We start from the raw sequence: 18,306 nt of genomic DNA on the forward strand, positions 1-18,306 counted from the left end.
GGGTAAGCAGGTCTTGCAAAGAGATGGGGATGGGTGACTGTGATCCTCAAGAATGTCTTAGGCTAATGGCCTGGGAGGGGCCCTGGAAGGTTCCCAGCCTCCAGACTGTCTGCTGAAAGGCAGAAGGGGCAGGCAGGGCAGCTTTACCTGCACCCTGGGTACATATTTGCTCCTGGCCCTGACTCACTGCTCTCTGGAGGGGCGGCCGCTGGGGCGGGGCCCTCAGGTGAAATGTTTACCTGCTCCACCCTCCCCTCCCCTGCTTCAGGATGCCTTATAGCTTCCCTCCCAGCGGGGCAGGTCTCCGAGAGCACGGAGCATCCCTGCCCTCTGTCTACACCACCGAGCCCTCAGCCATGGCAGCCCTGGCGGCCCGAGTAGCCAGGCAGCGCGCGGCCGCCGAAGGCCTTGGCTCCAGCCAGAACGCCGTGAAGTACTTGGGCCAGGACTTCGAGGCCTTGAGGCGGCAGTGCTTGGACTCCGGGGTCCTGTTTAAGGACCCAGAGTTCCCAGCATGCCCGTCAGCTTTGGGCTACAAGGATCTCGGACCTTGCTCCCCCCAGACTCAAGGCGTTGTCTGGAAGCGGCCCACGGTAAGGAGATGGGCTTGCTGCTGAGAGTCAGGATGGAGGCTCCTCACTTCTGGGCAGTAGTTGAGGGAGACATTATAGTTCTTGCCCGTGTGTTCCTGGAGCCCATATTTCAGACAACCGCCACCCTGGCACTCCCACTTAAAAAATTCTTTTCAGAGACGATAAAGTATAGAGGGAAGAGCATGCAGAGGTTTTGGAACCAGACAAGTTAGATTGGAATCCTGGGATCAGAACCACCCTTTACCTCCAGCTATCTCTTCCCTTTTTGTTTTCATCCTATCAGTTTTACAAAACAGTTACCTCCCCTGGAGAAGGAAGTGGCCACCCACTCCAGTATTCTTGCCTGGAAAATCCCATGGGCAGAGGAGCCTGGCGGGCTATAGTCCGTGGGGTTGCAGAGCTGGACGTGACTGAGCAACTGAGCACCGCCTCTGAGCATAACTCCGTGGCCTGGCCTCCCTCCAGCCCTCCATGGCCATTTTCCACCCCTCTCTGGAACCTCTCTGGGTACTTTGCGATGTTGGCAAAATCCAGGTTGGGTTTATAGTCTAATGTCAGGAGTTGACAGCCATGTTTCATTTCAACAGGTTTTTTTTTTGTTTTTTTTTTTTTTAGGCCTGTTTTGGGCCAGGTGTTGGCTCTGCCCTGCTTGGGAAGGTGGTTGGGGAGAAACCGAGGGATCAGCTGTGGCCTCAGCTCTGATGGAGGTTGTGGGGAGGCAGACAAGTGAATAAAGGACTGACATCCTGGACAGGATGAAGGAAATGCTAACGGAGACATAAACCATGGGTGTGGGACCCTGGGATGTTAAGACTGAATGATGGAAAGACTTAAGGGAAGAGGATGCATTCCAGTGGAATGAAGGATCCCAGGGAGCCTGGGGAGGCAAGGTGGATAAGGTGGGAGGGGAGAAAGCTTCACTTGGTGACCAAAGTCAGGTATCGTTAGCCTTTGCCGAGTTTTTCTCCTTTGTTTCAAGCTCCTTTATATATATATAGTGTGCTTAGTTGCTCATTCGTGTCCTACTCTTTGTGACCCCATGGACTATAGCCTGCCAAGTTCCTCTGTCCCTGGGGATTCTCCAGGCAAGAATACTGGAGTGGGTTGCCATGCTCTCCTCCAGGGGATCTTCCCAACCCAGGGATCGAACCCAGGGATCGAACCCAGGTCTCCTGCATTGCAGGCAGATTCTTTACCATCTGAGCCACCAGGGAAGCTATATATATATATATTTATTTGTGTGTGCCAGGGCTTAGTTGTGGCATGTATACGCTTAGTTGCAGCATATGGGATCTTCTTCCCCTAGCAGGGATGGAACCTGGGCCCCCTGCATTGGGAGCACAGAGTCTTAGCCACTGGACCACCAGGGAAGTCCCTCCTTCATTTGAAATTCTTAGAGCCCTCACCTCCTCAGCCACGTTTTCCCCTAGACTGTGTCTTCACCTGGTCTCACTATCCACATAAATTCGGTAATTTCAGAAGGAAGTGCTGATTTGTGCCTGTCAGCAAAATGCTATAAAATCCAGATGACGAGGTAGTAAGTAGAACCTGGTTAATGTGAAACCTAAGTACTCCCATTATTGAGAGTTTTCAGATGAGTGAATAAAAGCTTGTCAGAATTTACCCTCTCCATTCCCAGTCATCAATAAGGATTCTCACATGGCTGCTTTTGGCTAGGTTGTGCTCACACATCACATGGCATGTTATAGGACCCAGCTTTATCCTCTACGATCTTACAGATTTTTGAATAGGCTCCTGAGTTGGTAATGACCCTGATTCTGTAAACAGAGATGTGCCTCAGGATCTGGGGAAATCAGCCTGTTCCCAAATGCTTCATTTCCTTCTTCCTTGAGGTCTCTCAGGGGCCCGCAAGAAGGCTGGGGTGTCCAGAAATGAGGTGCACCAATGAGTTCATTTGCCTTCTTCCCTCCCTCCCCTCTCTTCTTCCCCTCCCCACTCCCTCTTTCTTCCATCTTCCCTTTTTCTTAGATTGTGGTAAAATACACACAACATGAAATTTACCATCTTAGCCATTTTAAGTGTATAGTTCAGCAACAATAGGAGCATTGACATTACTGGGCAACTATTGTCACCAACCGTCCCCAGAACTTTTACAGCTTGCAAACCTGAAACTCTGTACTCCTTAAACAATAACTCTACGTCCCTGCTTCCCTTCCACTTCTGTCTCTATGAGTTTGACTATTCTGGGTACCTCCTATTTAAGTGAAATCATGCAATGTTTGTCCTTTTATGACTGGCTGATTTCACTTAGCGTAATGTCCTCAAGATGCATCTATGTTGTGGCATGTGATGGCGTTTTCTTTTTAAGATCGAATAGTATTTCACTGTATGAATATTTCACATTTTATTTATCCATTCATCCATCAGTAGACACTTGGGTTGTTTGCATCTCTTGGCCATTGTGGATATGGGTGGACAAATAGCTCTTTGAGATCTCTGCTTTCATTCATCTTGGGTCTGGATCCAGAAATAGAATCATATATGGTAATTTATTTTCGACTTTTGAGGACTAATTATATTGTTTTCCATAGCCAGTGCACCATTTTATGTTCCCACCAGCAGTGTACAGGCTTCCAGTTTTTCCACATCTGCATCCTCACCCTCACCGGTTACTTCCTGTTTTGTGGTGGTGGCCATACCAGGGAGTGTGAAGTGTGATCTCATCGTCGTTTTGATTTGCATTTCCCTAATGATTAGTGATGTTAAGCATCTTTTCCTGTTTTTTCCCCATATTTTCTTTATTTATTTTTGGCTATGCTGGGTCTCGGTTGCTGCGTGGGCTTTCTCTAGGTTTGGGGGAGTGGGGGCTCCTCTCTGGTTGCGGTGCCGGGCTTCTCACTGTGGGGTCTCCTCTTGCTGCAGAGCGTGGGCCCTAGGGCCCATCTGGTAGTGGCAGTTCCCGGGCTCTAGAGCACAGGCTCGGTAGTTGTGGCAGGCGGCCTCCTCTGCTCCTCACTCTGTGGGATCTTTCCAGACCAGGGATTGGTGGATTCTCCACCACTGAGACACCAGGGAAGCGCTCATGTGCTTGTTGATCGTTTCATAAATCGTCTTTGGAGAAAGACCTGTTCAAGTGCCCAGTTTTCAGTGAGTTGTCTTTTTTTTGTTTTACTTGCCGCTTTTGACGATGGCCCTTTAACTCCTGGTTTTAGGCACCTGAAGCCAGCTGCCCGGGTGTGGCTCTTAGAACCCTCATTCCCACAAAGATGTTAATTTTTTACTTCCTTTGGGAGAAGGGCGCTGCTGCTGCTGCTGCTAAGTTGCTTCAGTTGTGTCTGACTCTGCCCGTCTACAGTAGCCCACCAGGCTCTCCCGTCCCTGGGATTCTCTGGGCAAGAACACTGGAGTGGGTTGCCATTTCCTTCTCTAATGCATGAAAGTGAAAAGTGAAAGTGAAGTCACTCAGTCCGACTCTTGGTGACCCCGTGGACTGCAGCCCACCAGGCTCCTCCGTCCATGGGATTTTCCAGGCAACAGTACTGGAGTGGGTTTCCATTGCCTTATCTGGAAAGGTGATGAGATGGGCTAAATTTATATGGATATTTGTTTTTTCCCCTCTCAATCATACATAAAGCTTGATACTTAGATGTTTTCTGAAATCATAAAATTTGACATCCTGCCCCTGCTGGGTGTTTCTGACTATTTTAAGTCCTGAGTGAAAGGTTTGGTTGGGCTCTTGAAGGGTTGGAGGACAAGTTTGCCCAGACTGAAGAGCTCATGGTCAAGCTTGGGTTCTCAGGAGAAACTTTTAGCTATTCATGATCCTAAGACAACACTTCCGCTATGAGTGTCGGACACGGACCACAGCCCTATCACAGATGACATGTCTGCCTGTGAGACCAAGGAGTACTCCTAGAAGCGGCTTCTCATCTTGCAGCTTCCCCGTGGCTCTGGGTTGATGCCCAGCCGGCCTCTGTGGTTTGAGGGATGCTCAATGTGTGCAGGCCCCAGTGCAGCCTAGTCAATGATTTTCTTCTGTGTCCTTTTTTTTTTCTCTCTGTAATTAAGCAGTTTATTGATCCCAAGGAGAAAACCAGAGAGAGAGAGAGAGAGAGGTGTGAGACAATGTCAGCTGCATGGTAAAGACTCATGGGACAGCCACCTCCAGTTAAGAGAAACCTGCTGGGTTGACCTTTGGGAGGTTCGGATAAGCATGAGGGGGCGAGGCCTCAGCATGGGGCTTCCACTCTATCCAGCTGCTGCCGCTTAAGTGAATGAATTTGGGAATTTTTCAACTCCACCTTGATTTATTGAGAGCTGGTCATGTATAGATGCTAGCGTGGCGCCTCTGTGAAGTTTTGCTAGCTGGGGAGATAGTCAGAGAGCGGACTGGCAGCAGAATGGCCAAAAGCTTGGGTTTGGGTGTCAGGTGGTCAGGATTCTGGTTTCCTCTCTTCCGTTTATTAGCTGTGTGGCTAAGTTACTGACCTCCCCAGGACTCAGTTTCCTTCATCTATAAAATGGGAATAACATGGGACATCTTTGGCAGTCCAGTGTGCTTCCACTGCAAGGGATGTGGGTTCACTCCTTAGTCAGGGAGCTAAGATTCCACATCCCACATGCCATGTAATATGGCAAAAAAACCACAAAATAATAATAATATGACTTACCTTATTGGGTTATTGGGAAGTTTGAGTAAGAGGATGAATTTAGCCCAGTGCCTGGCATGTAACAGATGCTCAATTCTATGAGCTGTCTCTAGCTATTATCGTAAGACAAAATGTCCAGAGAGTGAAATATAAATATGGACACAATATACGGGAGTTCAAGGGCAGAAACAGTTAAATTGACTGTGGAATCGGGGCTGGTTAATTACTGCAGACATCTGAGGTGGGGGTGGGGGTGCTGGTGAAAGAAGAGGGTCATGATCAAGACCGAGCAGGCATGGTGTGAGCAGAGGTACAGGGCCGTGGATGTGCGTTCAGAGCTTGTTCAGAGGACGGCAGTGCCTGTAGTCAGAGGAGAGCACTGTGGGAAGCAGAGAGCAAGCCTGGAAACGTCAAATGGGGCCAGACCCTAGAGGGACAGGAGTGCTGGGCTGAGTCCCATGGGCATAATCAATGGTGATGATGATGAACATGACCGCATCATTGGGTTTCCCAAAAGTGCACAGCCAGGGCTCCTGACATGCCAAACATAGACTCTCAGACATGGACTAATATCCTGGGGAGCAGCGTTTCCAAGTTGTGAAGTCACTGAGAATGTGATTTAAATCACTTCCTGCCTTGAATTTCTTACTGATACCATTGTTTCTCTTGTAACTTCATCAGAGGCTGATAGGAGGCTTGAGTAATTGAGTTTGCGGTGTGTTCTGATTACCTGAGAAATTGTAGACATTATTGCTGAAAAGACATGTTTGTTCTTAAAGGAAGAAAATATATTGTCCCAAGTGTAGGGAGTTGGGAGCCTGCCTCTTTGCAGGGGCCTGCCTCTTTTAAATGTCTTTGACTGCCAAGTTACTTTGTATCTCTGATATGATCTGAGTTCTGATAGAAAGTTAGCAATGGAGAGAAGACTTTGGGAATATTCTTCAGGCATAATGCTGAGATATGATCTCCTTGCAAGGCTGAGGACATTCTGTGGCCCCTGAGAGATTCATACAACATATAAGTCAGGGAATTTCCTGGTTGCTTTCTCTTGGGGGGTGGTGGTGTACATTTTGAGTTATGCTAATGAATAACATGTAATCAAATGAGCATTCCATTGCCTAGGAACCTTCTTGGGCTTCCCAGGTGCTCTAGTGGTAAAGAACCCATCAGCCAATGCAGGAACCACAAGAAAAGGTGCATTCGATCCCTGGGTTGGGAAAATTCCCTGGAGGAGGGCACGGCAAACCACTCCAGTATTCTTGCCTGGAGAATCCCTGCCCCAGAGGAACCTAGCAGGCTACGATCCATAGAGGTGCAAAGAGTTGGACACGACTAAAGTGACTTAACAGGCACACACAGGAACCTTTTAGCACCACTCTGGTTATAACACTTTCTGTTGTCTCCAGCCTTTGCAAACCACTCTGTTTTCCAAGCCAAACTTAACATTTTAGCTGAGCTTGGTAGACCTATTAGGTATGAGTCTAGTGTGCGTCTACTATATAGACAGTGTGACATGGGTAATTGGATGTACAGCTTGGGGGAGTGATTTGGGAACATCAGCATACTCTGTACTTAGTAACTGAAGCCACAGGTCTGGATGGCGTCACCCAGGGAGAAGGCTTCGGGCATGTTATTGCTCTACGAGATGGGGTCATGCCCAGGACTGAGGACTCAGCTCAGGAGTTCCTGGTCTTGAGGATGAGCAGAGCAGAGGAAGTCTCGAAGGAGACTTGACAAGGAGTAGAGAGGTGAGAAAGTCAAGAGTGAGTGAGAATTCAGATGCCAAGAGAGGAGGGTTTCAGAAGGTGGGAACAGGCAACAGTATCAAGTGTAAAGAGCAGTGAGATGGAGGATGGCGAAGCTCATTCTGTGAGTGCTGGTGAGAGGAGTTTCGTGGAGCCCTGGGAGATCGGAGCCAGGCTCCAGGAGGCTGACGGGTGGATGGGAGACGAGGAGCTGGAGACTCTTTAAAGAAGGTTTTTAAGGAGAGAGATTCTGCCAAACCTCTGTTCAGCGTGCTCTCAGCCCTTCCTTTTTTTTTTTTTAATTACATTCAACATTTCTTTTTGTCTCTCCATTTTTATTAAGTAAAATTTCAAATCTCTCTACCTTCTGCCCACCAAGAGACGATGTCTGGACTCTGGGATCTTCTTGATCACCTGGGATTAGAATTTGCTGCTGTCCACTTTTAGAACCCCTAGTTTGGCTCATGTCACTTTTTGTCTGTAAATTGCCACTGGAGGGACAATTGGTGATCCAGTGGTTAAGATGCCGCGCTCCCAATGCACCAGCCTCAGGTTTAACCCCTGGTCAGGGAACTAGATCCTACATGCTGCAACTAAGACCTGGTGTGGACAAATTAAAAAAACAAAAAGTTGCCACTAGAGGTTGAAACAAATAAGCAGAACTAAGCTCCATCATTGGAAGGCTGGCTAAATAACTCATGGTGCTTATTATGAAATGATAAAGCTCTCTATGTGCTGAGCAAAGATATACAAGATAGAAAATGTATATATATAAGGTGTTAGTCACTCAGTCATGTCCGACTCTTTGTGATGCCATGGACTGTAGCCCACCAGGTTCCCCTGTCTATGGAATTCTCCAGGCAAGAATACTGGAGTGGGTAGCCATTCTCTTCTCCAGAGGATCTTCCCAATCCAGGGATAGAATCTGGGTCTCCTGCATTACAGGTAGAGTCTTTACTATCTGAGCCACCAGGGAAGCTATATATATGTAAATATGCTTTTACATCACAAGTTTCTGGAAGGGTATACAAGAAATGTTAACAGCAAGGAATCTAAAGTGAAAGGAATTTTTTTGTTTTTATAGCATTATTTGCTGTTATATATATATTTTAACCCATGGGCACACACTATTTAAATGAAAAACAAGTTAGTGATTTTTTTTTTTTTTTTTAATATTTGGAAGAAAAAAAGCCAGCCCAAAGGTGCTATCTCTGCCCATTTGGGCAGGAGGTTTATACAAGGGTGTTAGGGCTGCCACTCAGAAGCCTCCACCCCGCATGGTCCCGGAACCTCAGAATCCCAGCTCATGGCTGCACACCCACTCTCTCTGTCTGCCTTCAGCCCATCATTCTCTTGCTTCTCCTTTCCTTTTTGATCCACCATTTCTTTATCTCTATGGAGTAAGATGGGCTTCCCAGGTGGCGCTAGTGGTAAAGAACCTGCTTGCCAATTCAGGAGACATAGAGACTAGGGTTCAATCCCTGGGTTGGAAGATCCCCTGGAGGAGGGCCTGGCAACCCATTCCAGTATGCTTGCCTGGAGAATCCCATGGACAGGAGAGGCTGGTGGGCTACAGTCTGTGGGGTCACAAGTAGTCGGACATGACTGAAATGACTTAGCATGCAGTCACTCATGGAGTAAGATGGAAATATGTCCCATTCTTTGTTGGTCAGACAGTCCCTGATACAGCAAAACTGGGCTGGTTTCCTTTTTGTCCCTTGAGGTCCCACCCTTGTTCCCTAAGAGTGTGCCTGGTGGTGAGGCAGACCCACCTCTCCTTTGGGAACCAGTCCTCACATCTGCTAAGTCACTTCAGTCATGTCCAACTCTTTGCAACACGATGGACTGTAGCCTACTAGGCTCCTCTGTTGGAGTGGGTTGCCATGCCCTCTTCTAGGGATCTTCCAACCCAGGGATCGAACCTTTGTCTCTTATGTCTCCTGCATTGCAGGCAGATTCTTTGCCACTAGTGCCACCTGGGAAGCCCGTTGTCTGTCCTAGATTCTGCTTTTCTCATGCACATGTATCATCTACCACCTAATAAGTCTTTTCAGGCATAATCCCTCGTGGGCCTTTCTCCCTTTTCTCCTTTTGTTTTCTGTGGTCTACATTCCAGTATTAGGCACTTGGCTTTTCCTCTGATTTTTTTTTAAAGAAAATTTTTATTTATTATTTATTTTTTGGCCATGTTGCGTGGCCTGCGGGATCTTAGTTCCCCAACCAGGGATCCAACCCGAGCCCCCTACGGTGGAAGCGCAGAGTCCTAACCACTGGCCCGCCAGGGAAGTCCCTTGCCTCTGATTTTTGTCATGGATGTCTATCTTGGTTTCCCACGCAGGCTGAAAGCACTTTGAGGCCAAGAACCATGTGTGTTCTTTCCCTCTGTGTCACCATGCTCCCATTTCCCCTGCCCGATATGGTGCACCTAGTACCGTGTATGGAACAGGCGCTGAGTACATCCTTGCTGGATGTACACCCTTGCTAAACATCCAGAAAGAAAGCAGGCCCACAGGATGCCTTCTTGTGCCCTAATAGAGCTCCAGGGCCACGAGCTTGTCTGTGACAAGTGCCACTCTGAGATAGCTGAGCAGGGAGGTGGCAGAGTGCAGGTCAGATGTGGGAGTGAGGTTGAGTTCTCCTCTCTGGACAGGACACTTCCTGAAGCCTCAGTGTTTCCATCAGCACACAGGGTCATCATCACTCGGTCAAGTGTTTAATGAGTGTCCGCAGGGTGCAGAGCATTTTCTTAGAGTGCTAAACATTAGCCTCATCCTCTCCCTAAAAATAGGGGTGTTGTCCCAACGGTGAGATCACGTTTCATCCTGTCATTATCTTAGCCTTTGCCTTTCTCCTGCCTCCCCGCCTTCACACCCACACACCCACACCGTATGTATAGTGATAAAAAGCCTGCTCACAAGGGGAGCTGTGGGCTCCAACGCCTGCTTTGCCACCCCTGGCTGTGGGACTGTGGGCAGCTCTCCTGCCTTCTCTGGGCTTCAGAATCCTCGGTGATAAAATGCGGTACATGCAATAGATGATCCCTTGGGCTTCTTCCATGAATTTTGTGACCATCAAGCTCCTTCACCCTTGGTGCCACCATCACTGGGCATCTTTGTGACTTGTGTTTTGTCCCCGATTGTTTCCAGGAATTGTGCCCCAGCCCTCAGTTTATCGTTGGAGGAGCCACGCGCACAGACATCTGTCAGGGTGCCCTGGGTGAGTCACTGGGGAGAGTCCTGTTTGTTTTGGGGGAGGGCAGGTGTGTGTGTAATGAGTAACATCAGATTACGCTGTTAGACTTGACCGTCTGCATTAGGTCTGTCACTTACCTGTATGGGTCTTTGAGACTGCTGTCTCCACTCTGGGTCTGGAATACTGGAACTCCCTTTGGTTCCTTTTAACCAAGAGATTTTCCATATGCTCATTTAACCCTTTTTAATGCTAGAGTCACAAGCTAGGATTATAGGCATACAGTAGATAATGCTAGTATTCTTTTTTTTTTTAATATTTATTTATTTGACTGCTTCAGGTTTTCGTTGCAGCATGCTGTATCTTTCAGTTGTGGCATGCAAACTCTCAGTTGCAGCATGTGGGATCTAGCTCCCTGACCAGGGATCAGACGTGGGCCTCTGGCATTGGGAGTATGAAGTTTTAGCCACTGAACCAGTGGGAGAGTCCTTGTGCTGTGTGTTGATAATAGTTTCCTGTAAGTGGACATGATTCGTCCTGTGGAGTGGCCACATGTATACAATTAGGCGTCTAAGTCGCTTTAGTCATGTTCAACTCTTTGTGACCCCTTGGACTCTGTCCAAAGCTCCTCTGTCCGTGAGAGTCTCCAGGTAAGAATACTGGAATGGATTGCTGTTTCCTCCTCCAGGGGATCTTCTCCACCCAGGGATCAAACCCGAGTCCCTTTTGTCTTCTGCATTGCAGGCGGATTCTTCACCACTAGCGCCACCTGCTGTCACAATAGATGCTCTTTTCATGAGTAAGAAAACAAAAATCCTAGCTTTGCATCCAAGCTTTCTTTCCTAGGCCAGGAATCATGGGATTAAGAACCTTCACTTTCCAATCTTTCATATTCCCTCCAAATCAGGCACAGTTAAGTTAGAGGAATAATGTATTTTGTTTTGTAAGTTCTAGCCTTAAGTGTTGGAAACCAAGGTTCTGTTTGATAGCAGATTAGCACTGTTGATCTCATAAGCCCTCCTGATCCCAGGATCTCACGGTTTCTGCCTTGAGTTGGACAACACTGACATTTTAGGGACAACATGGCTCTGAATTGAATTCGCCGGCTTTCTAAACGGCCAGCCGGTGACAGCTGCAGGATATAGAACTGGAAACGAAGACAGGAGGAAACAAATCCTGCTTGCTTGAAAGTCAGCCAAACAAACAAAATCTCCGCATCCACATGGCCCCATCGCCTTTTATCTTTCCGGAGATTTCCCCTCTGTCTTTTTTCTCCTTGCACTGCAAACCTGTTCTCTTCAGCCTGCTGGAAACCCTCTATGATTTTGAAAACTGCTGGCATTCATTTTAAATGCTTCCAGTGTTCTGTCCTTTAATGAGTATAGCAAATATCCCCTTAGCCAGAGCTCATGGAGCGTGAGTACAAAGCATTGAGAACCATTCGGGTACCACATAGACGTGTGCCCCAGTCCCTGAAAGCCACAGCCTCCGTGTCCTCAGCCTTTGAGTGAGGTGAGGGCTCCCAGAGGGCTTGTGTTCTGACCTTTTCTTGTTCTGGTAAGTGTACTGTGCCTTTTTACTTCAAGCGAAATGTTTAACCTAATATAGCATGCATCTCAGGGAAACACAACTTCACATTTATGCTTTTAACAACTTCTTGTTGTAGATGGGTTGACTTTGGAAAAGGTATTTAGTGTCTTTTAATTGATTGACTTGGAGAGATCCTCCTTTGAATAGTTTTAAGCTCGGAGGAAGGAGAGTTTCCCAAAAGAGGCCAGAGCGTTACCATGGTGAGCATGTGCTGCTGATGGAGCCGGCGGCTGGAGGAGCAGGAAATGAACCCGACTCCCCGAATCCAACTCACATCAAAGTGCTGGGGCGACGCCGCGGAGGCCGCCCTGGGTTAGCCCGGAGCTGCCTTGGTGGATTTTAATGAACAGAGCGGAAAGGCTTGTTGAGTCCAATTTCCTGAAGGGTGCTTGGTATGGGGCCAGAGGGCCTGTGGACCAGATGGAGCTGCAACAAGCATCGAAGTGGGTACCTGGGTGCCGGGCCTGCAACTTGGCCCCAGGGTGGATGCCAGGAGCTGCATGACAGCAATCCGTGTGGACTGAGACTTGGGCCTGGCGGCTTTAACAGTGGGTGGACCGTGGAGAGATTAAGAGGTGGTGTTACGTGGCACCTGTCAGGGAGTGACAGGGATTAATGCTTGCCCAGTGCCTTGCAGGCTTGACAGAATCCAACACAGCGCAGTGGGGTCTAATGCAGATTTTAAATATTATTGTTACTTTTTTACAGTTTATCTATATAATGAAAATGATGTCCTTTACACAGCTTTGTGTCACTGTTATTTTACTTTTATTTTGAGTACACACTATTCAAAAATGAAAACTGAAAGGTCCAGAGTGAAAATTTGGCTTCCCATCTATCTCCATCTATTCTGTTTCCCTACAAGCGTTTTAAAATCCATCCAGTATTTCTTTATGCAAATTCAAGCAAATCTTAAAATGTATTCTAATCTGTATCTCTTTTTTGCCTTGAAGATAGCATTCAGTAAATACTATTTGGCACCTTGCCATTATTTGTCATTATTTCACTTAATAAAATGTCTTGGAGATCTTTCCAAGTGAGTGTATGAAGGGCTTCATTCTTTTCTTTTTTCCGTTTTTATTTATCTTTTGGCTGTACCTCATGGTATGTGGGATCTTAGTTCCTAAACCAGGGATCAAACCCACGCCCCCTGCAGTGAAAACTCAAAGTCTTACCTACTGGACCGCCAGGGAAGTCCAACAGCTTTGTTCTTCTGTGACCACTCAGAATATTGCAGTCCATTGTGTGATGTACCACTGTTGATTTAGCCTGTCTCCTATCCATGGACACTTGAGTTATTTTCTCTCTCCTGCTATTAAATTAAATGTTGCAGTGAATGTCCTTGTGTGTGCAAGGGTGTTTGTCAGCAGGCGTGGAGTTTGGCTGCTTCAGTCATTGTGGAATATCTCTCCCTTCTATTTGATCAGTCTCACTATCACCATTGTCTTATCTACTCTGAGAAAGGACCCAGGACAACTATTTACACTTCAGTGTAATTTGAGTCAGTGGGTTCTAGGAGCCTCTGTGTGTTGAGTATTATTTCTAGAGCATGAAAGAACTGCACCGTTACATCTTAGTTACTAACTTATTTCCTTTTGGTATGAATGCAGGCAATGAAGCACAGTAATAGAAATCATGGATTATATTCCTGTTACGTTACAATTGTTGTAAATATCTCAAAATACCACTTATACTCATCATTACCTCATAATTATGCTGCTTATGAGGTGCCACTCCAAAACTTTTATGTAGAATGTTAAGAGGCATGAATCTTACTCTATCTTAATTTTAAAAATGTATTTTGATAACTGTTTTAATATAATATAATATAATATAATATAATATAATATAATATAATATATATAAAATCTAACTCTTGCAAGAACTTCATGTGAGTCCTTACCTTGTGAGTCTTTGGCTCCCACCAGAGTCTGTGCTCATGCGAAGTCCAGGAGCTAACTTTCTTTGGTGACGTTATTATAGGATGAAAGACTGGGAAGTCTGCAATGCTAAAGATTCAGTTGCTCCAGATAATTACTCACAGTGTCGTATGCATTTTGTTGGGTCACTCAGTCTCTGCTGGAGGACAGGGTGGTTTGCCTTCACACACATAATCAACTAGGGATCTGGTGATGAAACAGCCCCTAGACAGAAGCCCTCCCTGGATCTTCAGGCCTGGCACTCATCGTCTCGGTGCACTAAGAAAGGGTCTCCCTCAGCCTCAGGCTTTCCATGTCTTCCTGGCAGAGCCCACACTCACCAGATCTGGCAAGGGCCACTCACGCAGTGTCCCTCCAGTATGAGGGGATCTCGGGGCCTCACTGTATCATGAGCGAGTAAGTTGTTAAGTGTAGGATTCCCTGTCTGTGGTACCCATTTCCGGCAAAGGCCCATGGCTGGTGCATCACCCAGGGAACTGCTGGCACCTCGCCGGCCCCTCTGCTGTTTGTCCCTACACTGTCTGTCTCTCTCTTGTTGACCCATGCGTGTCCCTCTGAGGCCACAGAAATAGATCTTGTCCCACCATGAAGTTCATGTTTCTGGCTTCATTCACCTGATGCAATATATCATGACCATGCACCAGCCACAACTGCTTTGGTCACTGGCTTCAGAAATCCAACTCAGTCAGCTTAAGGAAAAAGAAGTTGTTGGCTCATCCCCCTGGACCATGGGAAAGGAAGGGCAGCGCTGGCCTGGGGAAGGCTGGGTCCAGGGATCCAGATGTTCCTGGAGCTCTCTCTGCCTGTCGTGTCTCTGCTGGTCTCTCTGTGTCTGCTCCACCCTCTCCCAGGCCAAGCAGGCTCCAAGCAGCGGAAGAGATGACCACTAAGGTTCCAGATGTCAACTTGGTACGATCGTGAACCAGCTTTGGTTTAATTTCAGAAAAAGTCTCTGGTCTGGTAGTTGGGTTCTTTGCCCATTCCTAGGGGCCTTTCAGTTGGAGGGGTGGGGGACTCTATGGTTGGTTTAGCCTGGGTCATGGGCTTGCTCTTGTGACTGCAGGCCTTCCCCCAAAACACTTCTCCGAAAGGAGGTGGCAGTGGGCCGACAGAATGGAGAAAGCCTACTTCAGGTCTGGCCACACTGTGCTCTCCCCGCCCCAGGTCACCCTTGCCCTTCCGACTCATTGGTCCTGCCCTCTTCTCTCCCCACCCCCAGCCCCCGCCCCTGAATCCAGCACCCCGCAGCGCTCCAGGAAATGCTCCTCCCCAAGGGCCGTTCTCCTCTTTCTCTGAATCTGCCACCAGCAGTGCCTCATTCACAGCTGGAGTACAGAGAGCCCTGCAGGGAGACCTGGGTCTTCGCAGTCTGCCTGTGGCCTCACCACCTCAGTTAGCACAGCTGTAGAGTGGGGATATAGTCAAACCCAGCCTGCCTGGTGGTTGTGATGGGTAGGGAATTAACACGGTTCCTTGTCCTCCCATAGTGGGCAGTAAATGGGGGCAGAAGTGGATGTAATAACCCTGGGTGCCCAGCCTGTACGCACGGTGGGACTGATTCTCTTCTTTGTCTCTATAATCCACAGTGCCTGGGGTAGCAGGGCTCCATGAATGTTTACTTACATCTGATTTGTTTCTTAAAACCTTTGTATCATTATTAAATCATGAAAACAGGGTAGCCTAAATCAGAGGCTACTTGTATTTTTTCTTCCTTTATTGCCAATATCACTCTTAGCAGTCAGGCTGGATCAGGCATTTGGAATATATTTGGAATAAAAAAATCCCATCCTGAAGTTGACAACATGTCTTTATTTTTTCAGTTCAGTTCAGTCACTCAGTCGTGTCTGACTTTTTGTGACCCCCCCAAAAAAGACGCAGGGCTTCACTGTCTATCATCAACTCCCAGAGCTTGCTCAAACTCATGTCCATCAAGTTGGTGATGCCATCCAACCATCTCATCCTCTATCTTCCCCTTCTCCTCCTGCCTTCAATCTTTCCCAGCATCAGGGTCTTTTCCAATGAGTCAGTTCTTTGCATCAGGTGGCCAAAGTATTGGAGCTTCAGCTTCAACATCAGTCCTTCCAATGAATATTCAGGACTGATTTCCTTTAGGATGGACTGGTTGGATCTCCTTGCAGTCCAAGGGACTCTCAAGAGTCTTCACCAACACCACCATTCAAAAGCATCAGTTCTTAAGTGCTCAGCCTTCTTTACGGTCCAACTCTCACATCCATACACGACTACTGGAAAAACCATAGCTTTGACTAGACAGACCTTTGTGGGAAAAGTAATGTCTCTGCTTTTTAATATGCTGTCTAGGTTGGTCATAGCTTTCCTCTCAAGGAGCAAGCATCTTTTAATTTCATGGCTGCAGTCACCATCTGCAGTGATTTTAGAGCCCAAGAAAATAAAGTCTCTCACTGTTTCCATTGTTTCCCCATCTATTTGCCATGAAGTGATGGGACCAGACGCCATGATCTTAGTTTTTTGAATGTTGAGTTTTAAGCCAGCTTTTTCACTCTCCTCTTTCACTTTCATCAAGAGGCTCTTCTCTTCCTCTTCACTTTCTTCCACAAGGGTGGTATCATCTGTGTATCTGAGGTTACTGATATTTCTCCCAGCAATCTTGATTCCAGCTTGTGCTTCATCCAGCCCAGCGTTTCTCATGATGTAATCTGCATATAAGTTAAATGAGCAGGGTGACAATATACAGCCTTGGCATACTCCTTCCCCAATTTGGAACCAATCTGTTGTTCCATGTTCAGTTCTAATTGTTGTTTCTTGACCTGCATACAGATTTCTCAGGAGGCAGGTCAGGTGGTCTGGTATTCCCATCTCTTGAAGAATTTTCCACAGTTTGTTGTGATCTACACAGTCAAAGACTTTGGCATAATCAATAAAGCAGAAGTATGTGTTTTTCTGGAATTCTCTTGCTTTTTCAATGATTCAACGGATGTTGGCAGTTTGATCTCTGGTTCCTCTGCCTTTCCTAAATCCAGCTTGAACATCTGGAAGTTCATGGTTAATGTACTGTTGAAGCCTAGCTTGGAGAATTTTGAGCATTACTTTGCCAGCATGTGAGATGAGTACAACTGTGCAGTAGTTTGAACATTCTTTGGCATTGCCTTTCTATGGGACTGGAATGAAAACTGACTGTCCTGTGGCCCCCGCTGAGTTTTCCAAATTTGCTGGCATATTGAGTGCAGCACTTTCATAGCATCATCTTTTAGGATTTGAAATAGCTCAACTGGAATTCCATCACCTCCACTAGCTTTGTTCGTAGTGATGTTTCCTAAGGCTCACTTGACTTCGCATTCCTGGATGTCTGGCTCTAGGTGAGTGATCACACCATTGTGGTTATCTGGGTTGTGAAGATCTTTTTTGTATAGTTCTGTGTATTCTTGCCACCTCTTCTTAATATTTTCTGCTTCTGTTAGGTCCATACCATTTCTGTCTTTTATTGTGTCCCTCTTTGCATGAAATATTCCCTTGGTATCTCTAATTTTCTTGAAGAGATCTCTAGTCTTTCCCATTCTGTCCCCCCCCCCCCCCCCCCCCCCCCCCCCCCCCCCCCGCCTCCATTCTGTTGTTTTCCTCTATTTCTTTGCATTGATCACTGAGGGAGGCTTTCTTATCTCTCCTGGCTATTCTTTGGAACTCTGTATTCAAATGGGAATATCTTTCCTTTTCTCCTTTGCCTTTAGCGTCTCTTCTTTTCTCAGCTATTTGTAAGGCCTCCTCAGACAACCATTTTGCCTTTTTGCATTTCTTTTTCTTGGAGAAGGTCTTGATCACTGCCTCCTGTACAGTGTCACAAACCTCTGTTCTTAGTTCTTCAGGCATTCTGTCTATTAAATCGAATCCCTTGAATCTGTTTGTTACTTGTACTATATAAAGCATAAGGGATTTGATTTAGGTCATACCTGAATGGTCTAGTGGTTTTCCCTACTTTCTTCAATTTAAGTCTGAATTTGGCAATAAGGAGTTCATGATCTGAGCCACAGTCAGCTCCCGGTCTTGTTTTTGCTAACTGTATAGAGCCTCTCCATCTTCAGCTGCAAAGACTATAATCAATCTGATTTCAGTGTTGACCATCTGGTGATGTCCATGTGTAGAGTCTTCTCTTGTGTTGTTGGAAGAGGGTGTTTGCTATGACCAGTGAGTTCTCTTGGCAAAACTCTGTTAGCCTTTGCCCTGCTTCATTTTGTACTCCAGGGCCAAGTTTGCCTGTTACTCAAGGTGTTTCTTCCTACTTTTGCATTCCAGTCCCCTATGATGAAAAGGACATCTTTTTTTGGTGTTAGTTCTAGAAGGTCTTGTATGTCTTCATAGAACCGTTTAACTTCAGCTTCTTCAGCATTACTGGTTGGGGCATAGGCTTGGATTACTGTGATATTGAATGGTTTGCCTTGGAAATGAGGAGAGAGCATTCTTTCATTTTTGAGATTACATCCAAGTACTGCATTTCAGACTCTTCTGTTAACTCTGAGGGCTACTCCATTTCTTCTAAGGGATTGTTGCCCACAGTAGTAGATATAATGCTCATCTGAATTAAATTCACCCATTCCAGTTCACTGATTCCTAAAATGTTGACATTCACTCTTGCCATCTCCTGTTTGATCACTTCTAATTTACCTTG

The 18,306-nt window shown here is 46.7% G+C and overlaps 1 protein-coding gene across 1 annotated transcript in view; it reads left to right on the forward strand.

Moving 5' to 3' along the window:
• The first annotated feature begins 303 nt into the window (after positions 1 to 303).
• CAPN8 (calpain 8) overlaps positions 304 to 18,306 on the forward strand; it is a 69,714-nt gene continuing 51,711 nt past the window's right edge. The window contains exons 1-2 of the mRNA XM_043486098.1: positions 304 to 593; positions 10,095 to 10,164. Of these exons, the coding sequence (XP_043342033.1) occupies positions 357 to 593; positions 10,095 to 10,164 (307 nt within the window). The 5' untranslated portion in view covers positions 304 to 356. The remainder of the gene's footprint in view (positions 594 to 10,094; positions 10,165 to 18,306) is intronic.

The sequence above is a fragment of the Cervus canadensis genome, chromosome 13, assembly GCF_019320065.1.
Source record: "Cervus canadensis isolate Bull #8, Minnesota chromosome 13, ASM1932006v1, whole genome shotgun sequence".
NCBI lineage: Eukaryota > Metazoa > Chordata > Mammalia > Artiodactyla > Cervidae > Cervus > Cervus canadensis.